We start from the raw sequence: 22,513 nt of genomic DNA, 5'->3' as shown, positions 1-22,513 counted from the left end.
GGATTGCCCTTCACTGGGGCCCGTGACAAATACTTCTGATGTTACCCCGGGGCACTCTGAAGAATGCTGTCAGGATTACTTATTATTTTCCTTAGCCTCGAGGTCCCCAGGCTTTTGGAGAGAAGAAATAAACTGCCATTCCTCCGATGACTTGAATCCCCTCTGAGCCCTCCTGGGCATATGAGGGTTAGTATCTCTGGCTAAAGGGGACCCTGAACAACTGTGCTGGGATCCCTTGTGGTGTTGTGGGAAGGGCAGGAAGCAGAGTGGGGCATGATCTGAAAATAAGAAATAGCTTAGGCTCAGCGCCCATAGCTCAGCGAGTAGGGCACCGGCCACATAAACCGAAGCTGGTGGATTGGAGCCCAGATGGGGCCTGCTAAACAATTATGACAACTGCAACCAAAAAATAGCCAGGCATTGTGGTGGGCACCTGTATTCAGTCCTGGCTACTTGAAAGGCTGAAGCAAGTGAATCTTTTGAACCTAAGAGTTTGAGGTTGCTGTGAGCTGTGGTGCCATGGCATTCTACCAAGGGTGACATAGTGAGACTCTGTCTCAAAACAAACAAAAATAAAGAGAACCATCTTGGAGGTCTACGAGGGAAAGGCCCCCAAACTAGGACCTCCAGTACTCAGACCCTCAAGTTCCACCTAGCAGGCTTTCAGGGATACTGGGTAGGGGAGCCCAGTCACATAGGTGAGGGACTGGTAGGGGGGCATCTCAGGAAAAGCACTGAGGCCGAGGGGATTCCCTCTCACTCCTGCTGGGCTCCTGCCCAGCATGGATGGGCCTGTCTTCCCAATGCAGTCCAGGAGAGCCCACTCACCATCCACTTGAGCATGATGGTGGTCTCATTGACTGCGTCCGTGAAGGTGATGTAAGGGCCGGTCACGGGCCTCTCGTACACACGGCCACCGTAGCCTGATACCACATAGGGCCGGGAGGGGGCGCTGGGCTCACTCTCCCCCAGCATGTTCAGAGCCCGGACTCGGAACTTGTAAGAGGTGCCTGGTGAGAGGGACATGCTTTGAATCCCCAGCTGACATGCACCTTTGGATTGCCCCCAGCCCATCAAAGCCCAGGACCTGGAGCACGTTCTGGGCAGCCCTTCACCAAAGCAAGTCTTCAAAGGATTCACAATAACTCCAAGCTTATCAAGGAGGGGCCCATGGGAAATGGTTGTATGCCTACCATGGGAAAAGAGGCAGGAAGGATTGTGGGACTGAGGTAAGCACCACAAGCAGCACCCACATGTGCATGGAGGCAGGAGCCAGAGCAGGGCCTCTGCAGGTGGCCAGGGGGCTCCTGGGGGATCAGGTGGGAGGGTGTCCTGGCCCCTACCTTTCTCCAGCCCTGTGATCTCCACAGAGAGCAGTGAGGGAGGGATGGCGCTGGTGGCCAGAATCCAGTCTCCCACTTTCTTGAGCTTCTTGTACTCCACCCGAAAGGACTGGATCGGGAACCCACCATTCCCTCGGGGAATCCAGGTCACGTAGACTGAGGTCTCAGAGGCCATGGAGATAGTGGGCCTGTCTGGAGCTTCTGGGGCTGGGGAAGACCATACACAGTGAGGAGGGAAGTAGGAGGGACGACAGCACAACACCGTATTCTGACTGGCCGAGGCTGCCACCCCACTGCCTGCTCCTCGCCAGCTCTAACTCACAGGTTATTTGCGTCACACCTGCCCACTGCTCCCTGGCTCCAGTAGGTCAGCAAACCCAGCATCACACTCCAGGCTTTTACTAGAACAGCTCCAACCCCTATTTCCTTATGTGGTCCACTAGGGGGATGTCAAGGGAATGCCGTAAGGACTCCTGGACCTTCTCTGAACCATGAGTCAACTGCAGCAGTGGGACCCCCGGGGGCAGCTCAGCCCCACGCCGCTCCCCCAATCTGCTGCTGCTGGGGCTTACGGGACAGGCGGCCGTGGTCCGGCTGGCTGCTGCTCTGGGGACTAGCCCCAGGGTCATCTTTCTGGATCTGCTGCTCCTTGCTGGCCATGATCTCGGGTTTGGGCCGCCGTCCTGAGTGGAAATGGGTTAAGGTCAGCGAAAGTGGGAGGGCACATTAGGTCTTCTTCCCCAGAGTGAGACTCTGTTGAGGGGTGTGACAATATGAGACAAATAAGAACCCTGGGCACTGAAAGCACCGTCTGATTCCCAGCTCTGCCTGATTGTCATGATACTGCTACTGGGCCCCGTGAGAGAGGAACAAAGGGATGCCTGAGCAACAGGCTGGTGACTCTCCAGATGAGGGGTGGGACCTCAGCCCGGCACACAAATCACAGGGAGGCAGTAGTAAGAAGGAAAAGTAGATCTCAGAGTGGCTGGGGCAAGGAGAGCTGGGTTCCCATGGGGTCTTGTGGGACTCGTTTAGGAAGGGGTTAGGACCAAAGTTTGACTCTCACCAGTTCGGAAGGTGACCATGGCTGTCTGGCCCTCGCCTGCACAGTTGTATGCTGCCATCTCCACTTCGTACAAGCTCCCAGGGTCAAGTCTGGTGAGGGTCAGGCGGTGCTGGTTGGCCGGAATGCCAGAGATGGTCCAATCATCAGAGGAGTTTGTGACCTGCTGAAGAAGATAACTGGTGTAAGGACGAGCATCTTGGCCTAGAGCTGTGGGTGGGGTGTGGTCTGCAAGGAAAGCAGAACTGAGCCAAGAGGAAGCCTAGGACAATGGGCCGGGTGGGGGAGGGTGGAGCTGAAGAATCCAGACTGGCCCCACTGGCTGTGGGACACCCTCTCACTGGGGCTCCTGTCAGGTCAGGCTCCTGGATGCCGCAGCTAATGATGCCATCCAAGAGACCTTGGTGGGGAAGGTCGGGAGGCCAGACTGATACGGCTGAGAGCTTCTCCAAAGACATTACAGGACCCCCTTGTATTGCCAGAAACCTCCCTCTTTTCCTTCCTTCCTCTTTGCTGTATTTAAATCAAACCCAGTTCCTCTGGTTTATATTCTAATGTGAGCCGATGATGAGAAAGGTAATAAAAGCAGTGGCATTGGTAGAAATAACAACACTTGCCGAACGCTGACCACTCGCCAGGCATGGAACTAAGCGCTTTATGTGCACTACCTCATTTTTCCTAACCACGGCCCAAGAACTCGGTGTTAATGTTTCCACAACACAAATGAGGAGACTAAGGCTTAGAGAAATGAGCATCTGCTCAAGGCCACACGGAAAACTGTGACTTGCCTCCATAGAGCATGCTTGTAAGCAGAGCCTCTCCCAGGAAGATGAGACAGGGAGCCAAGGGCCCAGGCGCTAATCCCGGCTGTGTAACTCTGAGCAACTCCCTTTGCACATCTAAAGTGAGTCGAGCAAAATCTCTCAGGTCATTCTGAAGATTAGAGAGATGCTTATATAAAGTGCCTCACCCTTCCTCGGACCCTCTCCACATGATTCCCTCAGTAAGGGTTCTATCACTTTAATCTTCTTTTTGTCTGCTCCTACCCTTGCTTAGAACATGAAAGCTATGGGTGAATTGTAACTATTATGGATTTCATGGCTTCCAATTCCTAGCTATTTAAATCTTAAGAAGAAAATGAGAGAGCTTTAGGCTTTCCAACAGGTGATGCTGAGGAGCTGCTTTTCCTTATCCACCCCACTTCTCTGGACAAGAGAGTCAGCTGCCGGCTCCACACGTCTCAGAGAGCCTGCTGGGACCTGAAGCTGTGGTTTGATGAAGGAAGAGAACAGCTGGTAGGAAAAGCTCTTATCCCGAGCAGGATATTCTACAGTAGAACAAAACCTACCATTCAAGGCACAGGGATCGTCTGGGCTCATTAGTGTCAGGATTCCAGGACTTGTTCCAAGGGGAGAAATTTTTACAAACTGAGAATCCCCGGTGGTGCTGGAAACCCAAACACAGTAGCTCAGGGTCTGCAGATGCACCAGGAAATGAAACTTGCTTCGCCCATGTGAAAAAGTGAAAATCAGCTGAATGATTCCCAATCCCCAGCAAGAAAAGGGGGATGGAAAAACACAAGCCTTGTGCTGACTTTTGATTTCAAAATTCTTTCTTGGGTGATGATCTTTAAGACATGTTAGTTCCACAAGAAAGAAACTGCTTTCAAGCCAGAACTTCTGCCTTGGCAACGCCTGCACGGCAGCTCCAAGAGCCCCACGGGCTGGAGCCTAATGGAAGCCAGAACCAGCGGGTTCCCGCGTGCCCCTGCACCCCTGCCCCACAGTGCTGGCCTCACTGTTCTCCTGGGCCCAGAAATGAAAATAAGAAATAGAAGGGTAATTAGTCACTGTCACCCACACTGAGAAGGTGAATGCTGCCTCGGCCTGGCATTTCCGATCACTAGTGCACGGCCTCTGCCAGCCTGCCTCTTGTGTGCCACTGATTGGCCTGAAAAATATTATTCTTACTATCATGCTGGTTTTTGTCTCCTGGGAAACCCAGGTATTTGGCTTGCCCTGATCTTTGTCTACAACTCTGAGATGGAGGTGTCCAGTTACGCAGGGAAATAAGGATCAAGATCAGCCCTGCCCTATAACATGTGCTGAACAATGCTCCTTTTTGTTACAAACTCATTCACCTCCTTTTCAGGCTGCCTTTGAAGAGGCCAGCAGAAAGAGTTAATGAGGACCTGCCCTGCCCCCCTATCTGGGGGCTGCAGAGAGGGCAGTATGGGACTGCTCTGCCTCAGGTGTCTTTCTGGTGACTCAAGGGTCTCTGTGGACTTGCTCTGACCCAGGATCTTCCAGGAGAGGAAGTAAGGGACAAGAAGAGAACAGAACAGTTAGGGGCGAGAGGGCCCAAGGCAGGGAAACGGCTTCTGTGTAGCCAGGCAGGGTTGGCTCCACTTCCTTTTTTGTTTGTTTGGGGAGGGGGAAAAGTGGATAAATACTTTTAGGTCCCCATCCATATATTTTCTACCAAGGACATATAATGCTTTTATAAGCAAAATAATATAAATGCATAATAAAACTTAGCATTTATAATATGCTATTACTTATCCAATACAATTTTTAAAATTCCATTTAAGAACAATAATTTTCTACAATCTAATCTCCTTAGAGAAAAAACAGCTTCCGTTTACTCAGGGTAAACGGAAATGCTCTCAAGGACACTTTTCTATAGGTATTTCAGGCTCTGCTCCCTGCACAGCAAGCAAGAGCCCTGGGGGAGAAGCAGCTGGAGGCCCTGTCCTGCCTCACAGGGCAGTGTCAGGACCACAGGACCTAACTCAGCCCAGGCCCTGCATCCCGCCAGAGCCTGGGACTCCCTCCCTGACAGCTCCGCATGCACTCCCTGGGACAGACTTTCTTCTGTCAAGGAGAAATAGCTGAGGTCTGAACAACACGATGTGCTTTGAGCTCAAATACCTGTCTGTCAAACTGAACCCTGATGAATACTGAGAACTGAGGGAGTATTTTGCAGCCCACAGAGAAAACACTTGTTCACAAATATTTGTTTCCCTGGCTTTAGAGCTAGCTTACTATGCCAAAGTTCCTGCAGGTATGTACCTAGCAGAGCTTACTTTGGTTAAAAAACAGAAAGAAATAACATCAAGTAACGACAGAGGAAAGGGGAGGAGGGTGGTGGTTGGCAGGGGTCGGTCACATCTTTGGGACTGAAGCTGATGTGAGTGTCTGGGCAGGAGTGCTCAGAGCTGGGCCCCAGGGCGGGGGGCACACACAGGCCCTCCCTCACATGCCCATGTCACACTGGCCTCTTGGGAGGAGGTGGGGATGTGCCCTGGAGGAGACAGAAGGCAGCTCAGCCACGGGAGTTACTGTGCAGACTTTATGGCCAGTAGGCAGAGCACACACCGTGAGGGGAGAGGGTAGCACAATCCCAGGGCCAGGCCATACCTTACGGTGTTTCACCACGTAGTAGAGGATCGGTGCCCGGCCACTGCCCTCGTGCCGGGGCCGCCACACCAGCTCATACAAGTCTGTCTTAGAGGTCCGGGGTGAACTGAGGATGATAGGAGCCTCGGCAGGCACCACCTGCCCCTTCTCTCCTGGACACTGCAGGGAGGCAGGCTGCAGTGATGTTGGTGGCCTGGGGAGGCCCAATCGATTCCTCAGCATCTGGTCAGGGTGGCCAGGTTTGGAACCTGGTGTGGGAGGTGTGGCAGTGGCCAGCTTGGCATCCTGCCAGGGCCTCAGGGTTGTACCTGGAGGACCAGCAGGAAAGAGAAGGGACAGGAGAGGCTGTTAGTCCTGTTAGTCCCCTGGTTTACCTGCAGATCTCCTGCCCCCAAGGAGGAAACAGCAAGAAGTCAGAGAAAGACGTGAGCCGACCACTGCCTGACATCTGGGCAGTTCTGCACCCACAGCCAGGCTCTGTGGGAAGATAGCCAGGAGCCCTGCCCTGCCAGAAAAAAAGGCAGTCGGCCCTGTGCCCAGCCTCTTGCCGTGGCTGGTGGCATCTTTGCACCTTGCTATTTTCCTGAGTGCATGTGAGGGGCGTCTTCAGTGAACTATCCCAACTTGCTCCTGAGGCACACTGCAACTGCCTTCCCAGTCTAGCCAGTCATTTTCAACCGGTGTGCAGAGAAAAATGTTTAAAGATTATTAATTAAGTTATTCTCAAAAGATGTTGAAAGCACAGTAAGTATCTATTTTTTTTTACCTTTTTATTTTTTTGATCAATGTAATTTAAGTGTGCCACAGAAGTTTATCTAGGTTCAAGAGTGCTGTGAGATAAAAAAAGGTTGAAAAACACTGGTCTAGGCGAAGGACAGGGCACGTCCCTTCATGTGGGATCTTAACACCACAGCACCAGCGGGCCTTTCCCTGCTCTGCTGAGGTGACCTAAAGCTGGAAACATAACTGGGAATGCCCTCCAGGAATGTGGGAGGCCAGTGGGGGCAACGCTTCCTCTCACAGGCTCCACCAGCATGTGTCTCCTCTCCCTGCCTCCAACTACAGACGATGATGCCTGATGATGGTGGCTCGGCACTGGGTTACCCACAGGTGCGTTTTCTTAACTTGCTTCCTTGGCCGGTTTCAACCCCTCCGTAGGAAAATCCTTGAGGATCTTTGTCATTTCCCGTGCATCCCCCATATCACCTAGCTCAGTGCTGAGCACGCAGTGACTGCTCAGTCAGCACATCGATTAGGATGGAGCAAGCTGAGGACACTGGCTTGCCTGTGCGCTAGGGCAGTGTTTGCCAAACTGGGTTCTGTGGAACCCCAGGAACCAACAGACTCTGCAAACTAATAACAACTTTTTTTTAGTACAATAATTAAATGAGTCATTTACACTTCTGATTTATTAGTAATTTAATGTAAATTCAAATTTTCACCTAACAGCTACTTTATCTATCACATGCTGGGGTTCTAACTTGGATTTCTTTTGAGGAAAAAATTCTCAAATTTCAGAATGTTCAGCCGGTATCTCAAGACCCTTGGGCTGCACTCACCTGGCCTGGCGGTCCTCAGCTGGACCACAGCATGAGCGCTCCCAACTTCATTCTCAGCCATGCACTGGTAGACGCCTTCATCCTCAGGCCCCACGCTGACCACACGCAGGGCCCTGCGGGACAGCCGGAGACGCTGGCTAGAGGTGAGGGGTACAGCGTTCCTCAGCCACAGCACAGAGGGTGGGGGGTTCCCACGCACCTCACAGGTCAGCTTGGCACTCTGGCCCCATGGGATGACCAGCTGGGACAGCTCCATGGTGACCTCAGGAGGTTCTGTGGGGAAACCAGAGCAGGGTGAAAAGGGCTGTGTCCGGGGTGGCTGGGGTCACAGTTAGGAGTGGCTCACTCCTGCCCCTTGGCTGTTGCTTTTTCCTAATGGGCACGTCCCTATCACCAGAGACATGACAGGAAAGGGACTAAAGAGGGCTCCAGGACCACTGGCCTCACCCAGGGATCCGAGGGGCTCTGACTCTTGGGAGCCCCTCTGTCATTCACCTGGCATGGGGCCTTTTACAGGACACCTCCAGAAGCATGAAAAGATTTCATGCTTCTGGAAGGGCTATGTACACCAGAGAGAAGACCAAGGTGAAGGTTCACAGCAGACTCACCAAACACCTGGACATCGTAGAGGATGGCGGCCGTCCCAGGCTCCCCGACCCCGTTGTCGGCTGTGCAGCGGTAGGTCCCTGAGTCTTCCTCACTGGCAGTGTCGATAAGGAGGTTGCTGAGGAGGAAGCGTGTCTTGTTGTAGCCGGCAACACTGGACCCATCCTTGGCCCACGTTACCCGTGGGGGTGGGATTCCACTGGCCACACACTCCAGGATGAGACTCTGGCCTTTGGTGACAATGATGGTTTGGGCTTCTGGTGGGTAGATGATGCGGGCAGCCTCTGCAGTGGAGCCTGGAAGAGCAGGGAAGGAAGGCAGACAGCATGTGACCAGGATAGTCCCAGGAAGCATGATCTGGGATCAAATCACCCTTCGGGGGTTTATATAGGACTATGTAAAGTAAGGCAAGTTCCTTTATTCCCCCTGGGCCCTGGCTTCCTTACTGGAAACAAGGGTTTCCCTTGCAGAGAGCTGTTATGAAGAAGTGAAATGAGAGAGAAAAGCAGCAGTAGCAACATCTGTTCTTAAGCTTAACTGTGTGGTTAGCAAAAAAAGGAAGATGAGGGCATGCAGAGGGAAGCAATTTACACGGTGCAGGTGATCTTTCCTGCTTGTACTCAGTAAGTGTCCCGCGGGCCAACGATGAGACGGGAGAAAAGGATCTGCAGTGTCCCCGCCATCCCATGGGTCTCAGGACTGAGTGTCTCTCATGGAGAGCAGCCGAGCTGAACAGGACTCATTGTTTAAAGATCCGTGTTTCCCATATTGTGAGGTTCCCAAATGCAAACAGACTATGTTCTCCATTGATTGTCTGTGGAGGCCATGATCTTTCTTCTGGTGGGCAAACTACACAGAACTTATTAAAAGGCATGTTACTCTCCAAAGTGCTGCCTTCCTCAGCACCCTTCAAGAAGCATGTAGATGTGTGCGATTTTTGCTTTATGCACCAACCAGGGGTATATCTAGGTTTTGGAAAATATGAAACTTGGCTAGGTGCAGTGGCTTATACCTGTAATCCTAGTACTCTGGGAGGCTGAGGTGAGTGGATCACCTGAATTGAGGAGTTTGAGACCAGCCTGAACAAGAGCAAGACCATGTTGCTACTAAAAATAGAAAAACTAGCCAGGCATTGTGGCCAGTGCCTCTAGTCCCAACTACTTGGGAGCTGAAGAGTTTGAGGTTGTTGTGAGCTATGACACCATGTGGCACTCTACCTAGGGTGACAGGGTGAGTTCTGTTTCAAAAAAATAAAATAATAAAAATAAATAAAACATGAAACTTATACTATTTGAGAGGCCAAAAAAAGAATACAAAATGACAGATACAAAATTAGGCCCTTGTGAAGCCTTTGTTAGTGTGAGAGACCACTGAAGTTTAGCTTCACGGTCAATCCATCTCAGGTGCCAACTCTAAGACCAAACCCCATGTAAGATGTCCTTCCACCAAACAGGCAGGGACCCTGAACAGGCTCAGAGAGGTAGCCATTACCTTCACATTCAGGGGGGTGGGGTGGAATGTATGGCCTCCATGGACACTCACCAGAAGGAGATGCAGGCCCGTGGCCTCTCACAGGGCAGAAAGGTAGGCCAGGAGGCCTCCTATGTGGGCATCTGATCTAAGTATATGCTGTGTCCAGTGCTGAGCTCAAGACTGAGGCCCATGGTCCTGCCCAAGACATGTCTGGACTGATCCACATCACAAAGTAACATGGGGAAGGAAACCTCTTCCCAGGAGGAGGAAGGGGATGTCCCTGCAGTGCTCTGATGCGACAGCGGGCACAGCTATCCACCTGAGCCACACTCAGGCCATGTCCTGTGAGAGGCTGGCCCACAGCTGGCCAGAAGGAAGAAAAACCCTCTCATTCCCAGGCTCGAAGAGCATCTACTACATGCAAACAAAAAAGATCACCTGCACCAAGCAAACCGTTCCCCTCTGCAGAGTCCAAGGTGTCCCAGCATACATGTCCAAGGCCATATAGCCCAAGAACACAGAATTGGAGCATGGACCGTGTTCTCCCCTCACCCTCAGAAGTCTACCTCCCTTCTCGGCTACAAGTGGACCCGGCCCTTACGGCGCACACGCAGCCTGTCGCTGGAGCCAGAGGTTTTTACTTCCTGGGTCACTGGGTTGTAGGCAGCACACTTGTACATGCCCTCATCCTCTTGACTGGCGTTGACAATCTGGAGGTTCCCCGACGGCATGATCAGGTAGTTATCTGTGGAAAGGGCAGGGCCAGGAGAATATGGGATGAGTTTGGGTCCAGAATGCTTCAGGTGCAATACCCACAAAGGTAAGGGGTAGGGGTCAAGACCTGGCCCCATAAGCCCAGACCTAAGAGGCTATTCTCCCAAGAAAACCTCCCACCAGGTAGGACAGAACTGCCAGGGAGAGAAGTAACTAACCAGCTAATGAACTGATTGAACTGCTCCTGAGCTAGTGCACAAGTCTGTGGGGAACATTCTATACCTTCAAGGGAACTGGGGAAGGGTGGAAAGAAAGCAGGATTTGAGGTCAGCCAGACCAGGTCTCCAATTCTGGATCTGCCTGGTATTAACCGTGTGCTCTTGGGCAAGTTAATTAACCTCTATGATCCAATTTCTTCATTTGGAAAAAAAGCATACTGTCTACCTCCTCACAGCCATTGTAAGGATTGGTGGGACATGAATTCCTGCAGGCCTCCAGGAAGGACAGAACTGACTCTGGAACTTCCTATAGGGTGTAGCCACTACTCTGCTGTCGCAGTATTGAATTTCTGCTACTTGGGGAGGAACAGTCTAACCTCCCATATCCTAAATGCCACTGAAACGCTTTTCTCTGCATCACAGGGCTGTTAAGCTCTGTCTACTCCTAGTCTGGGGTGCCATGAGTGGGGCCCCAGGGGTGTGTTCAGGTTCTTTAGACAGGAGGCAGATTTAAGCTTCAGACAGCAACCAGGGTTGTATTCGGTTTCCTGGCAGGCACAACATTAGTAGTTAGTTCTGAGCTGTGTCCTGGTAGCCCCTCCTGGGAGTGTGGTGTCACTAAGTATGATATTTATTGCTGCTGGGCCATCAGGTATGAGCTGCTTAGGCAAGTGCCAGGTGGAGTGGGAGAAGCCTGTGATGCGCATGGGTACATAGGCTTGTCCTAGGGGCTACTGCCAGGCTTCTGCTGGGGACAGTAGGGATTAATGCTTGACCCCTCAGTGGCAGGTTGGATTGGTTTTATACCTTTTTGAATGCATTTTCTATTTTTTCTAAGTTTTCTATAATGAATACATACTCCTTTCATAACAAGTTCATAAAAATATTTTTAACACTTATAGAACAATTGGAAAGGCAGACATTTTAACCTGTGAGGTCAGTTCAAGTAGGGTCTACTTGGCCTTAAGTTCAGGCTTATCTGTGGGAAGAAGCTGCCTTCAAGTTGAGGGATGTCCCCTTCCCCTCTGACACTCTGTGGACCAAAGCTTGGACTCCCCCAGACCAGCTATCATGTCCACTGTGGCCTGAGCAGGCAGCTGAAACAGCCAAGATAACTGCATTTGCCAGGCAAATGCGGAGGGGGAAGAAATAAGTTCTGCTAAAAGGACTGCTCTGCTGTGTGTGGGGAGCTCCACCTCCTACCAGGCAGCCCTGAAGCTTGGGGACAGCAGCCTCTCTGCATGTTTGCTCACAGGGGTGCTCACAGGGAACACATGCTGAGAGCCCCATCCAAAGGCAGCAGCTCAGTAACATCCCTCAGGGCCTCCCTCAAGGGATGATGGGGCAGAGGAGTTCCATCACGTAAACCACCTCCTTTAGGATCCTACAGGCTAAATATCAAGAGAGAAGACAGCTGGCCAGCATGAGGACAGGGCTGTTGGCCTACCTAAGGGCCTGGAGGGCAGCAGCAGCTGACCCAGCTCTGTTGGGCAGGGAGCAGTTGGAGGAGGCCAGCAGCCCTCCTGGCCTGGGCCTCAGCCTCTGGGCTCTTGTCCACTCACCTCTGGAGGCCTCCAGCCATTCTTGTTTGAAGCTGTACCGGACCTGGGCTTTTGGGTGGCTCTCGGGCAAGTGGCAGGCAATGACAGCCGTGTTCCCCTCATCCACTTCAATCACATGCTGCACATCTAACTTGAAGTCCTGGAGATCTGTAGAGAGAAGATAAGGTGCTGGTTGGGTCCCGATGCAGGAAAGCAACAGCACGACGTTTCCAGGGAGCCCAGTGCTGCAGCATCATCAGTCTCAACAAGCAGCTGCAGAATCTCACATGCTGGTCAGGAGATGTCCAGCATCCTGCTGTCTATAGGAGTCTATAAGAATGGAATATGCCATCATCTACGGTGTTCAACTTGGTATATATGTAAGCCAGGATGGGGGGGGGGAGTGTGGAGAATTCCATCGTGAGGTGCCCAGGACATAGACCAGCCTCTTCTGTTACACTGGAATATGGGGTGAACTGGCCCTGCCCATCCACCCTAGAGGTGGGCTGTGGTCAGGGCACAAACATCCCAGCACAGCTGTCAGAGGCTCAGCAATGAAGAATGAAGGAAACCATGAAAAAGAATGCTGATGTTTTTTCCCCAATTCAGTCAAGAACTTCCAGGTTCTTCTCAGACATCCAAAGTGAAAGGTGACAGGCCATGGATTCCCCTTGATGGTGGCCATGGTTATAACCAGAGGATAATTCCTGCTACATACTACATCACAGAGGATCCTTCCTTGGGGCTGAAGGTGGGACTCTATGAATGCCGTAAGGGATTTTTAAGGCAAAGAGTAACCCCCCAGGACAACAGGAAGGAGCACCCTAGTGTGGGAATGTGGGTCTCCAGCAACTTCACAGCCATCTCTCCTGACCTGGCTCTATGGGGTCTGAACCAGGGGAGGACAGAGATGCATCTGGAACAAGAGCAGGGTGTTTCCCAAACAACGCAAGAGTCCAGACAACAAATGCCTCCTTCTATGTGCCAAAGCACTGATGTCGCTGAACAAAACAGGGGCCATTTGTACAAACTGTGTTCCAAATTAGAAAATTTGGTTTTCAGTATTGAATTAGCGAAGAAATAAAATTAATGGAGTATAGGAGAGATGAAAACATTTTACTCCATAAAGGTACGTAGAAAGCCCTGGAGGCACCCTCTCTGAATGCTGACTACACCAGATTCTGCTCAGCTCCTGAGAACTGATAGCATCAGGGCTTAGTGCAATTTCCCTGCAAGACTCCACCTGCCTATGTTGTTGTTTCCACTGGAGACCCAGAAAGGGTGAGAGAGAATCAAGTTTCTCACACAAAACAAGAGATAATTACTAAAAACAAACTACTGTCACCACAGGAGAGCCCAGTGATCAAGGCACTCAACAAGGTCAGGAGGTTTCCCACTTAATGGAACTTTCCAGAAGCTCTTAGTCAAGCCAGCCCAAGGCAGGAAAGCTCCATTGTTTCTATGAAAGGATCCCTGTCTCTTCCATTACAATATGAGACTCTTTAGGGGGAGAGAATAAGTCTTGTTCATCTGTGTGTCCTCTGAACCGAAGCCAGGTCCTAACCCAAGCAGACACTCAATAAATGCTGTATGAATTTATGAATGAGTGGATGTCTTGGAAGCTGAGACTCACAAATTAGGTACAAGATGCCCGTTCATCTTGCCCATGAACTCAAATTAACAGTTGAGTTGGTCTATGATGCCAGATCAAGACAAGGGCCTAGGCACAGCAAACGCTCTATGAATATTTTATTGTCTAACTGTGGGCAATGGAAGCTATTTGGGAAATGGAATGTTTAATGTTTTTTGAGAGGCTACTTCCAAGCTCATAGGAAAGAGGTGAGATAGGTCTAATAAATGTCAGATAAGAAATATATATTATTCCCAGAGCCATGTGGCAAACAAAATGACAGACTGCCTGGTTCACCTCTATTGCTCTATTTTAGTTTCCAGGCTGAACAAGCAATGTCTGGGTCAAGGTGAGATCTCTCTTGTATTCTTTCTTTAGGGTAGGTAGGGGCTCCTGGGCTTGCAAACAATTATTTCACCATTATTTAATTTTGTAGGTGTGATATCTTACCCTATCTAAATTATATGCAGAAAATTCTTGGCGGGGTGCTTATTAATTTTTCACTCCCCAGCCTAACCCCAAGCCCTAGTGCACAGTAATTTGGATGCAGCAAATGCTCTCTAGATCCTTGCTGAATAAATAAAGTTTAGAAGGCTGAGTCCAAGGCCAGCTTCGTGGGTGTGCACCTGCCCCTGTACTTGGAAGGGCCAACACTTGGTCTAACGCTCAGTTGTCAATATTTTAAAATTCTTAATAACAAGGGACCCCCCATATTCATTTTGTGCTGGGCCCCACAAATTATGTAGACCAGTCCTGGATAAGCCTCTCAGCCAAGTCAGCTAATGTGTTTTCTCTCTGGGAGGAAGAACGTTTGGACTATGGGAAAGGGACCGCCTGAGCTGAGTGTGTTCTGGCTAAGTATTGGTAACTTTGTTTTTTGAAAGCAATTCACTTAAAAAATGCAAGGGCCTTAATCCTCCTTCAGGCCAGTGAGCCCTGTACCTGCCAAGTCAGGAGGCTCCCCACAAAGGGAGCTGTGAATGACTGTGAGCTTAGGGGCATCTGGAAAATTCCTCAGGCCCTGTGAAGCCTCTCTTCCACGGTCTAATAAATCCAAAACTGCTCCACCAAGAGTTTTTTCCTCCCCTTTTTCTTTACCTCATTCCAAGGAAATTTGCCTCAAGCCAAGAATATATTTAAATCTAGTAGATTATTTTGCAAGAAAGATGTGAGTAATTGAAAGGAGTCTGGCACCAGAGCACCATCTCCATGTTAATAGTCCTGGGTGTCTACCCACGGTAAAGTTGAGGGCTCTTCCAGGCATTGAGTCTGCCCTTCTCCGAGCACCCACCTCACCAATCCAATGCTAGAAAATACTGTGCCCCCCCTCTGGCCCCTCTTGGCTCTGGCTGTACCCTCTGACAACTGCTTGGTTGGAGACAGAAGGCTGTGCAGTGGGGGAGCGTGAAGCTGGGCACCGGTCAGCCATGTGGCCAGACAGCTCCTCTGTCCTGATGCCAACATGTGCAGAACAGCCCATGCAGGCAGGACCGAGGGCTCCCCAGCTGGGCGTCCAGCTCCCCACAAGGACCCACTGGCAGGAGAACCTTCCTGGCTTCAAAACAAATAAGCAGCAGTTTGGTCCTTGGCGCTGTCCCCTCCCTGTGCCTCCTAAGCTTAAGCCTTAGCTGTTGCTTCACCAGACAAACAGTCCCAATTTGGCCGCTCCAGTAAAACTAGAGTTTCACTAAGGATCAAAGGCAGAGTAATGAAGTGATGAATGATCTGAAAGCTAGAGGACCCCTTTTTCATAGTGTTTGGGGGGTCGGAAGGGGGCCAGAGAGGGTGGAGACTTCATGATCAATAGCAGTCTTATGGCCATCAGACAGGCAGATGCAGAGAGGAGCTCTAGCTGGCACATGTGAAGGAAACCAGCCTGTTCCCAGGCTCCTTTGTTTGCAAGCCGGCTGGTTCCTGGCGAGTCCCTGGGCCACTCAGTTTGCCTCACTGGGTGGAATGAGGGGCAGGCCCTTCAATTACAAATGGGGTTAGCAGGAATCCACTGCAGAAAGACGATCAGGTTTCATCGGGAAATGGTTTGACAGCACACCTGCCCTTGCCTGTCGCTGGTGCGTTTGAGAAATCCATTAGGGGAATGTTTGTGCAGCGTTAATCCTCTTACCTTCCCTCACTCCCCTCGTTTGCATCCTCTGTGCATTCTTCCAGCTCCTTCATTAACTTGTCCACATTAATCAAATGCCAGTAGGCCCACTCCTGCTGTTCCTCAGCTCCCAACAGGTCAGAAGTCCTGCTTGTGGGGGCCGTCCCTGGGGTGACTGACCTTCTCTACTTGTCACTTTGTGCTTTCTGAGAAAGCCCATGCTATTTTAGCCTCCACGCCAGAACCTTGCCTGGTTCCTCCTTTCTAGGACCTCAGTTTCCAAAGGGACTTGGCATATTCTGATATATCACTTCTGTAAGACACCTAGATGCATGGGTTACTGGGATATGTTCAGAAACGTGATGTCATGTGCTCTGTGCTTCCTCTGTACCTCAGGCACATACCCTTCGGCCAGGGGAAAAATAGAAACCAAATTAAAAACTTTCAGAGGCAGGTTTGGCACCTGTATCTCAGTGGCTAGGGCACCAGCCACACACACCAGAGCTGGCGGGTACGAATCCAGCCTGGACTGTCAAACAACAATGACAACTACAACCAAAAAATAGCCGGGTGTTGTGGCAGGTGCCTGTAGTCCCAGTTACTTGGGAGGCTGAGGCAAAAGAATTGCTTAAGCCCAAGAGTTAGAGGTTGCTATGAGCTGTGATGCCACAGTGCTCTACCCAGGGCGACAGCTTGAGATTCTATCACCAAAAAAAAAAAAAAAACCTTTCAGAGGCACATGGGTGTGATCACACACGAAACTGCAAACTGGCAAATTCTATCTGGGGCCCCTCTTGAACTTTTCATTACCTTCTAGTTTTCATCCTCCTTTTATTAACAAAAAAGCTCAATAGAGCTACAAATTAAATTAATATTTGGTGTATATTCATGCATTCTGACAACACAAACTGTCAAATCTTAATGGTAGTCATACTCCCCAATAATCATGGACACTACAAATCCAGTTATGGGGAGCGCTGGGTCTCAGCTAAATGCCCCCAGTGTAATCCATAAACCTAACAATCACTTTCAATGGGTTTTCTCATTTGATCTTCTTTCAAGTCCCCTCTTAAGTTGAAAATCAAAGTTCAATTCTGTTTAAGTAAGAAGTCTAGTAAGACCCTGCCTTTGGCTGGATGCTGCACAGGGTTACCAATATCCTCATATTCCTGAGCTCAGCTGAACGCCTACACAAACCATAGCCTTCCACCCATGTAGGCATGTCTCATGTGCAGACCTGTCCCACCCTCCTGCCTATTCCCAGGGATCATGGGACAAGCCCATGCTCCTCTGCAGAGGTTTGGATGAGATCCACTAGATTACAGGACACTGCATGGGGCTCACTTGGCAATGCTGCTGGCTTGGCTTAGCAGCCTCAGTCAGCGGCAAGTTTCTGGGCTGATGACTCTACTCCCTGACTTTCGTGGCCTCCAAGCCTCCATTGTCCCTGTGGCTGGCTGCCTGTTGCACCTGTGCCTAATGCTACAGAACACACAGAAATGCTGGTTTAGCAGAGCACTACTCAGTGGGCTGCCACTCCAGCCTCCTTCTGAGCGATAAGGTATATAGGCCAAGTACAGCTCCCAGAGCCTTTCTGGCTCCCACCTGCTCAAATAGATTTGACTGTGGAGTCTGAGAAGATTAAGTCCTCACTTTGTGGCTTCTGGCAACATGGGGGCTCTCCCATGCCCAAGACTGCTTCACTGAGGGGCAAGGAATCATAACACCAATCTCAATCCCCAGGTCTCCTGAGGAACCATGACTTGCCATGACCCCAAGATTCCTTCTCTGAAATAAAATGCTTGGTAAGCCAAGGCAGTCATCTGCTGAGGATGTGAGGCAGCTACAACAGCGGAGTAGAGGCCAGGGCCTGGGGGCGCTCTTGTGAGGTCGGAGAACCTGGTGCTTGCAGAGTGGCTGGGGTTCACTAGGCCTGGGAAGCTCAGAGGCCATGCATTTGGAGCAGTGACTAAGCCTTTTAGTAGTTGGTAGCCCTAGCATATGCCCATGGTAGAATGAAGCTGGATCAAACCAGACTGTGCTGTAGTCAGCATTCGGCACCACACCATCCCTCCAGCCATTACTGAGTCACCCATTCAGCCAGCCAGGTGCTACAGAAGCTCTGTTATGTCAAGCACTGCAGAAAACACAAAAAAGAAAAGACATAGCTCCTAGCCACAGAGAGTTTCTATTCTAACAGATGGGTCAGGGTATAATAATTCACAAGTGTGATATTCTCTCTGCCTCCACCAGCATTCCAGCCTAAGCTAGCCAGTCCAATCTACAGAAACCTGAGAAAGGGGTTCGGAAGATTGAGTACTATTCCCCCCTTTGCAGGCTGGGATAAAAATATTTGCTCTCTTTGGGATTTTTTTTTCCCTGCCTGTCCAACTGCACGAATAATTTTGGCTCCCAAGCTCTCTCCTGAAAACCCTGGAAACATGACATAAAATTTCTCAAACACACTTTCTGATGTAAGCAAGGAATACTCTCTTTTACTTAAATACAAGAGTTTCCATGGGGGTGGGGGATTTTGCAGATGTTAAACACGTTGGCTACTAAGTCTCATTTCTGTCTATCTTTTCCTTCGAGTTGAGGTGGTGTCTGCACCCAGATTTGAGTAGTGGGAAAAAGCCAAGAATGCACAAGAGATGGAAAAGACTGGGAAAGGAGGACAGAAAATCACAGTGAAGGCAGAGAGAGAAAGCTGAGGGTGAGCAGCAGGAGAGTGTGGCATAAAGGGAGGAGGAGGAGAGGAAGAAGGACAGGGAATAAAAAGAATCCGTTTTGCAATGTCATAAAATGATTTGCAATGAATTCGCCTAAGGGTTCAGAAATTTCTTGGCTTGAACCAATTAAAAATATGAAACAAAAAAAAAGATGTAAGAGAATTCGAAACGTGATTAATCCTCAAAGACAAATCAAAGATGGGAGCCCTGTCTCCTCTGGGTCTGGCAGCCAGATGAACAAAGAAGATGTCTGTAGACCATCTCGTGCATCTGACTTCAGTGCTGCCATGAGGTAGGGCTGCTTAGCAGAACTGGGAGTTTCTTTTGGACTAGAGGAAGGAATAAAATAGTTTGAAAAAAAATACACTAAAGAAAGAGAGAAGGAAAAAAAGATTTACTTGCCAGCAACCCACATCACACATATTTCTCTGATCAACCAAATATAAACTATAAACTTAGCAATGGGAAAATTAATGTGAATCCTGGTGGTCTGGACTCATCAGAGCCAGAGCTGGATCCTGGCACGGCCTTCGGCAGGGCTGGCGGCCGGCTCAGGAAGAGAGAGAGGAGAAAACAGAGGCCCAGGAGCTCAGAGGGAGGATGGAGAAGAGTGCTTTGGTGTGGCCCTTAGGAACAGAACTCCAGTTGGGAGGGACGGGGCACTGTCCTCATGCCAGTGGGGTCCACAGTGGTCCCTGCCTTTTTTTTCCTATACACCAGGGAACTTCACACCCTCAGTAGTAACAGTAACTACCGATCCCATCCACCCACCATCTCTGACACTGCCCCATGTGGCAAATGTCAGGAAAGGGAGCCACATTCACAAGCCTTTCCCTTTGCGGTTCTGGAATTTCCTCCCAACATTTCAATTTCTTTTAAACAGCATCCATCAATTTTTCGAAAGCCCTTTTGAATCTATCTGTATCTTCAGCCTGTTTGGATCCTGAGTTTCTGCTTTGTCCTTTCTTACATACTTTCTGAAAACTTCTTTAGCATATCAGATATTGATGAAAAAAATCTTAGAATCTTCATTTACCTTCTGCATGCCTTTTTTGGTATTCTAGACTTCAAACACTTTTTATCTGGGCGTCTTCCTCTCCCGAGACGTTCCCTGAAGACCTGCTGTGTGCCCTGAGTAAAGCTCTGTGGATGTGGAGATGTATGCGACAGTTCCTCCCATCCAAAAGAACAGACCTGGCAGGGCAGGGCAGGGCAGGGCAGGACTATGGAAGGAAGCTGAGGACAGGAGACCCTGTCCTAGACCTGGGAAGTTGAGGGGGTCAAGAAAAGATTCCTGGAGGAGATACTTGAACCTTGAAAACTGAGGAGGAATTAGTAGCTCAAGGGAGATGGGGACTTTCTGAGGAAGGCAGTGGAAAGGAAGACGTTGCCAGTGGACAGAACGCCATTCCCAAAGTGAGGGGAAAGTGGGCCTGCGGGAAAGGCCGTGAGTGCCCAGCCTGCTATTAGGCACAATTCTCCTATAGAAAAATAAAAGGTGCTGTTTTTACCTCAGTAGGTTCTTTTTCTTTCTTTCGTTTATATTTTTTCTATTAAGTGATTTGTCCTTTAATTTAGATGAGAACACTTTGTTCATTTGCAGAACAGACTCACTGTCCTGTGGTTCTCAGGATTCCAAAAATGGTTGAAAGTCTGAAAACAGGGCAAAGTAGAAACTGCTAAGCTTTTCCTTACATAAAAAACAAGAATACCAAGGGACTTATTGGCCACCTTGGTTTTCTCTTTTTTGTTTTAAAGAATTTATCTTGCAACATGTTTCTTACAGGAGCCCAGTGACTTCAAACAAGCTAATCAATCTCTCCCTCATTTTCTGGTGCACGGGGCTCCTTGAAGTCTGTTTTGGCTCATAGACTTCAACACATTGTGTGGTATCTCCCGTTTTCTCTGAGTTTAGATAAATGGACCTAGGATTTTATTGAAGCATGTGGCTGTGAGGGCAAAGAATGTACTGAGGGGTGGTGGGCATATTTAGAGTCCTTAAGTCTGTCTTGGTTACAGGATGATGCACTTTGGACTTAAGGTTTGTTTGGTAAATAGTCACCCTTGCTAAATACATACAGAATGAGAAGGCTGGCTGATTGGGGCAGGCATTTCCTGCCAAGATGCCTTGAGCAGAGCTTATACCACAGGTCTGTCTGGGTCCTTGGACAAAGGGTAACAGGATTAGTGTTGCCCATGCCCCTTGAAGACTTCCAATAAATCAAGAGAAATTCTTGCGAAATTCACATTTCACAAGAATTTCTGCCTGTATTCCAGAGAAAACAAAAGGGCTGATATGACTTTTGCCTAAAGCTATAGGGCATTCCGTATCCATTTCCTATTAAGAGACCCAAGTTGCTCCATCATATTTTGGGTGTAAGCTGTCTTCCAATAGTGTTCTTGACCATAAAATCATTAGTAACTGAGCAAGAGACATAAATAGAACTTTTCTCATGAAGACAGAAGAATGGCCAATAAACCCATGAAAAAATGCTCACCCCATGATTGCATTAATGTACACAGCCATGATTTAATAAAAAAAAAAAAAGAAAAAATGCTCATCATCCCTAATAATCAGAGAAATGCAAATCAAGAAAGCTTCGAGATATCACCTAACTCCGGGGGAATGGCCTACATCACAAGGTCCCAAAGCAACAGTCGCTGGTGTGGGTGTGGAGAGAAGGGCACGCTCCTGCACTGTTGGTGAGACTACAAACTAGTACAGCCTCTGTGGAAGGAAGTATGGCGATTCCTCAAGGAACTAAAAGTAGATCTACCACTTGATCCTGCAATTCCACTACTAGGCAGCTACTCAAATGAAGAAAAAGACATTTTATAACAGGAACATTTGCCATAGAATGTTCATAGTCGCTCTGTTCACAACTGCATAGATGTGGAAATAACCCAAGTTCCTGTCAACACATGAATGGATTAATAAATTGTGGTATACGTATACCATGGAATACTATCCATCTCTTACAAAAGGTAAAGATTTTGCATTCTTTGTAACAATCTAGATGGATTTGGAGAACATTCTCCTACGTATCACAAGTTTGGAAAAACAAGCATCATGGATACTTGATACCAACTTGAAACCAGGAGATTAACAATTACAGACCCACAGGAGAGAAAATCTCAATGAAAGTCAAGAAGGTGGAGGAGGGAGTGGGTTCAGTAGTTTCTCACCTAAAGGGAACAATGCATGGATAAATGGCACACTCCCTGGTTGTAGAACACAACTATAACTCTGAGTTTTACCTGTCATGTGCAAACTGTATAACCTAGTGGTCTGTACCTTTATAGTCACCTGAAATTTTAAAAAATGAAGAAAAAAGACAGCTGGGCACAGTACCTAACACCTTAAAAAAAAAAGAAAATTTCTTGTCCAAATGGCAAAGTACAAAAGGAAAACACACATAACATATGGTGTAAAACAGAGAAATTTCAAGCTCAAGTTAGTTCTCTTTTTCTAACTACACCCCTCGTGTGGAGCTGTCTGTCTCTTCCAGCAAAGACAGACTCATACTCAGCCCCAGTGTTTAGCTGTAGACCTCCTTCCCCTTCTGGGACAGCTCAGGAAGCCACCTGTGTTTTCTTCTTCCCACCCCCAACTCTTCTTCTCACTCTGCTCCTTCATCCCAAAGCAAAAGGCTTGCACAGGCTTCCCGATGCCGAAGCCAACACACAAATGTTTTTCCAATTTGGAGCGAATGGCTCCTTCTTGTTTTGTCAGGGAGTCTCTGGCTGTCTGAACCTGACTCCGGGGGAAGGAGGTGGTGCTAGAGAAAACGTTCCCAGGTTTCCTTAGTCAGGAAATTTACACAGTCAGAGGGAAAAGAGATGAGAAACAGTGAGCCAGGAATAGGAGTAGCAAGAGAAAGAAAATCACCTGGTGGCCAGATTAAGAATTCGACTGAGCTCACCATGGAAATATGTCACTTTGGAAGCACCTGTGCCACCCAGAGCTGTACTGGCCTCAGTATGAGCACGCAATGCTGAGAGCTGACGTTGGGTGTTAAAGGCCTGAGAAAGGTATGTGAGGACTCAAAAAATTAAAGATGAAGGTTCTTTAAGGCTCAACTCTTGAGACTTCACATTCTTTAAGGCTTGACTCTTG

The 22,513-nt window shown here is 49.1% G+C and overlaps 1 protein-coding gene across 2 annotated transcripts in view; it reads right to left on the bottom strand.

Annotated features, from left to right (window-relative positions):
* The window catches only part of BOC (BOC cell adhesion associated, oncogene regulated), a 37,696-nt gene that overhangs the window by 5,904 nt on the left and 9,279 nt on the right, over positions 1-22,513 (bottom strand). Inside the window, exons 3-11 of one of the 2 annotated variants that reach the window (XM_012810050.2) lie at positions 11,958-12,104; positions 10,065-10,208; positions 7,993-8,286; positions 7,385-7,657; positions 5,826-6,133; positions 2,410-2,572; positions 1,916-2,026; positions 1,344-1,550; positions 829-1,010 (exon numbers count right to left, since the gene is read on the bottom strand). In XM_012810050.2, coding sequence (XP_012665504.1) covers positions 829-1,010; positions 1,344-1,550; positions 1,916-2,026; positions 2,410-2,572; positions 5,826-6,133; positions 7,385-7,657; positions 7,993-8,286; positions 10,065-10,208; positions 11,958-12,104 — 1,829 coding nt within the window. The remainder of the gene's footprint in view (positions 1-828; positions 1,011-1,343; positions 1,551-1,915; positions 2,027-2,409; positions 2,573-5,825; positions 6,134-7,384; positions 7,658-7,992; positions 8,287-10,064; positions 10,209-11,957; positions 12,105-22,513) is intronic. The other variant, XM_003797699.3, reaches the window with a different exon arrangement.

This window comes from Otolemur garnettii, unplaced genomic scaffold, assembly GCF_000181295.1.
Source record: "Otolemur garnettii isolate 467f Iridium unplaced genomic scaffold, OtoGar3 scaffold00122, whole genome shotgun sequence".
Classification (NCBI taxonomy): domain Eukaryota; kingdom Metazoa; phylum Chordata; class Mammalia; order Primates; family Galagidae; genus Otolemur; species Otolemur garnettii.
This window is presented reverse-complemented; position numbering and strand designations above follow the sequence as displayed.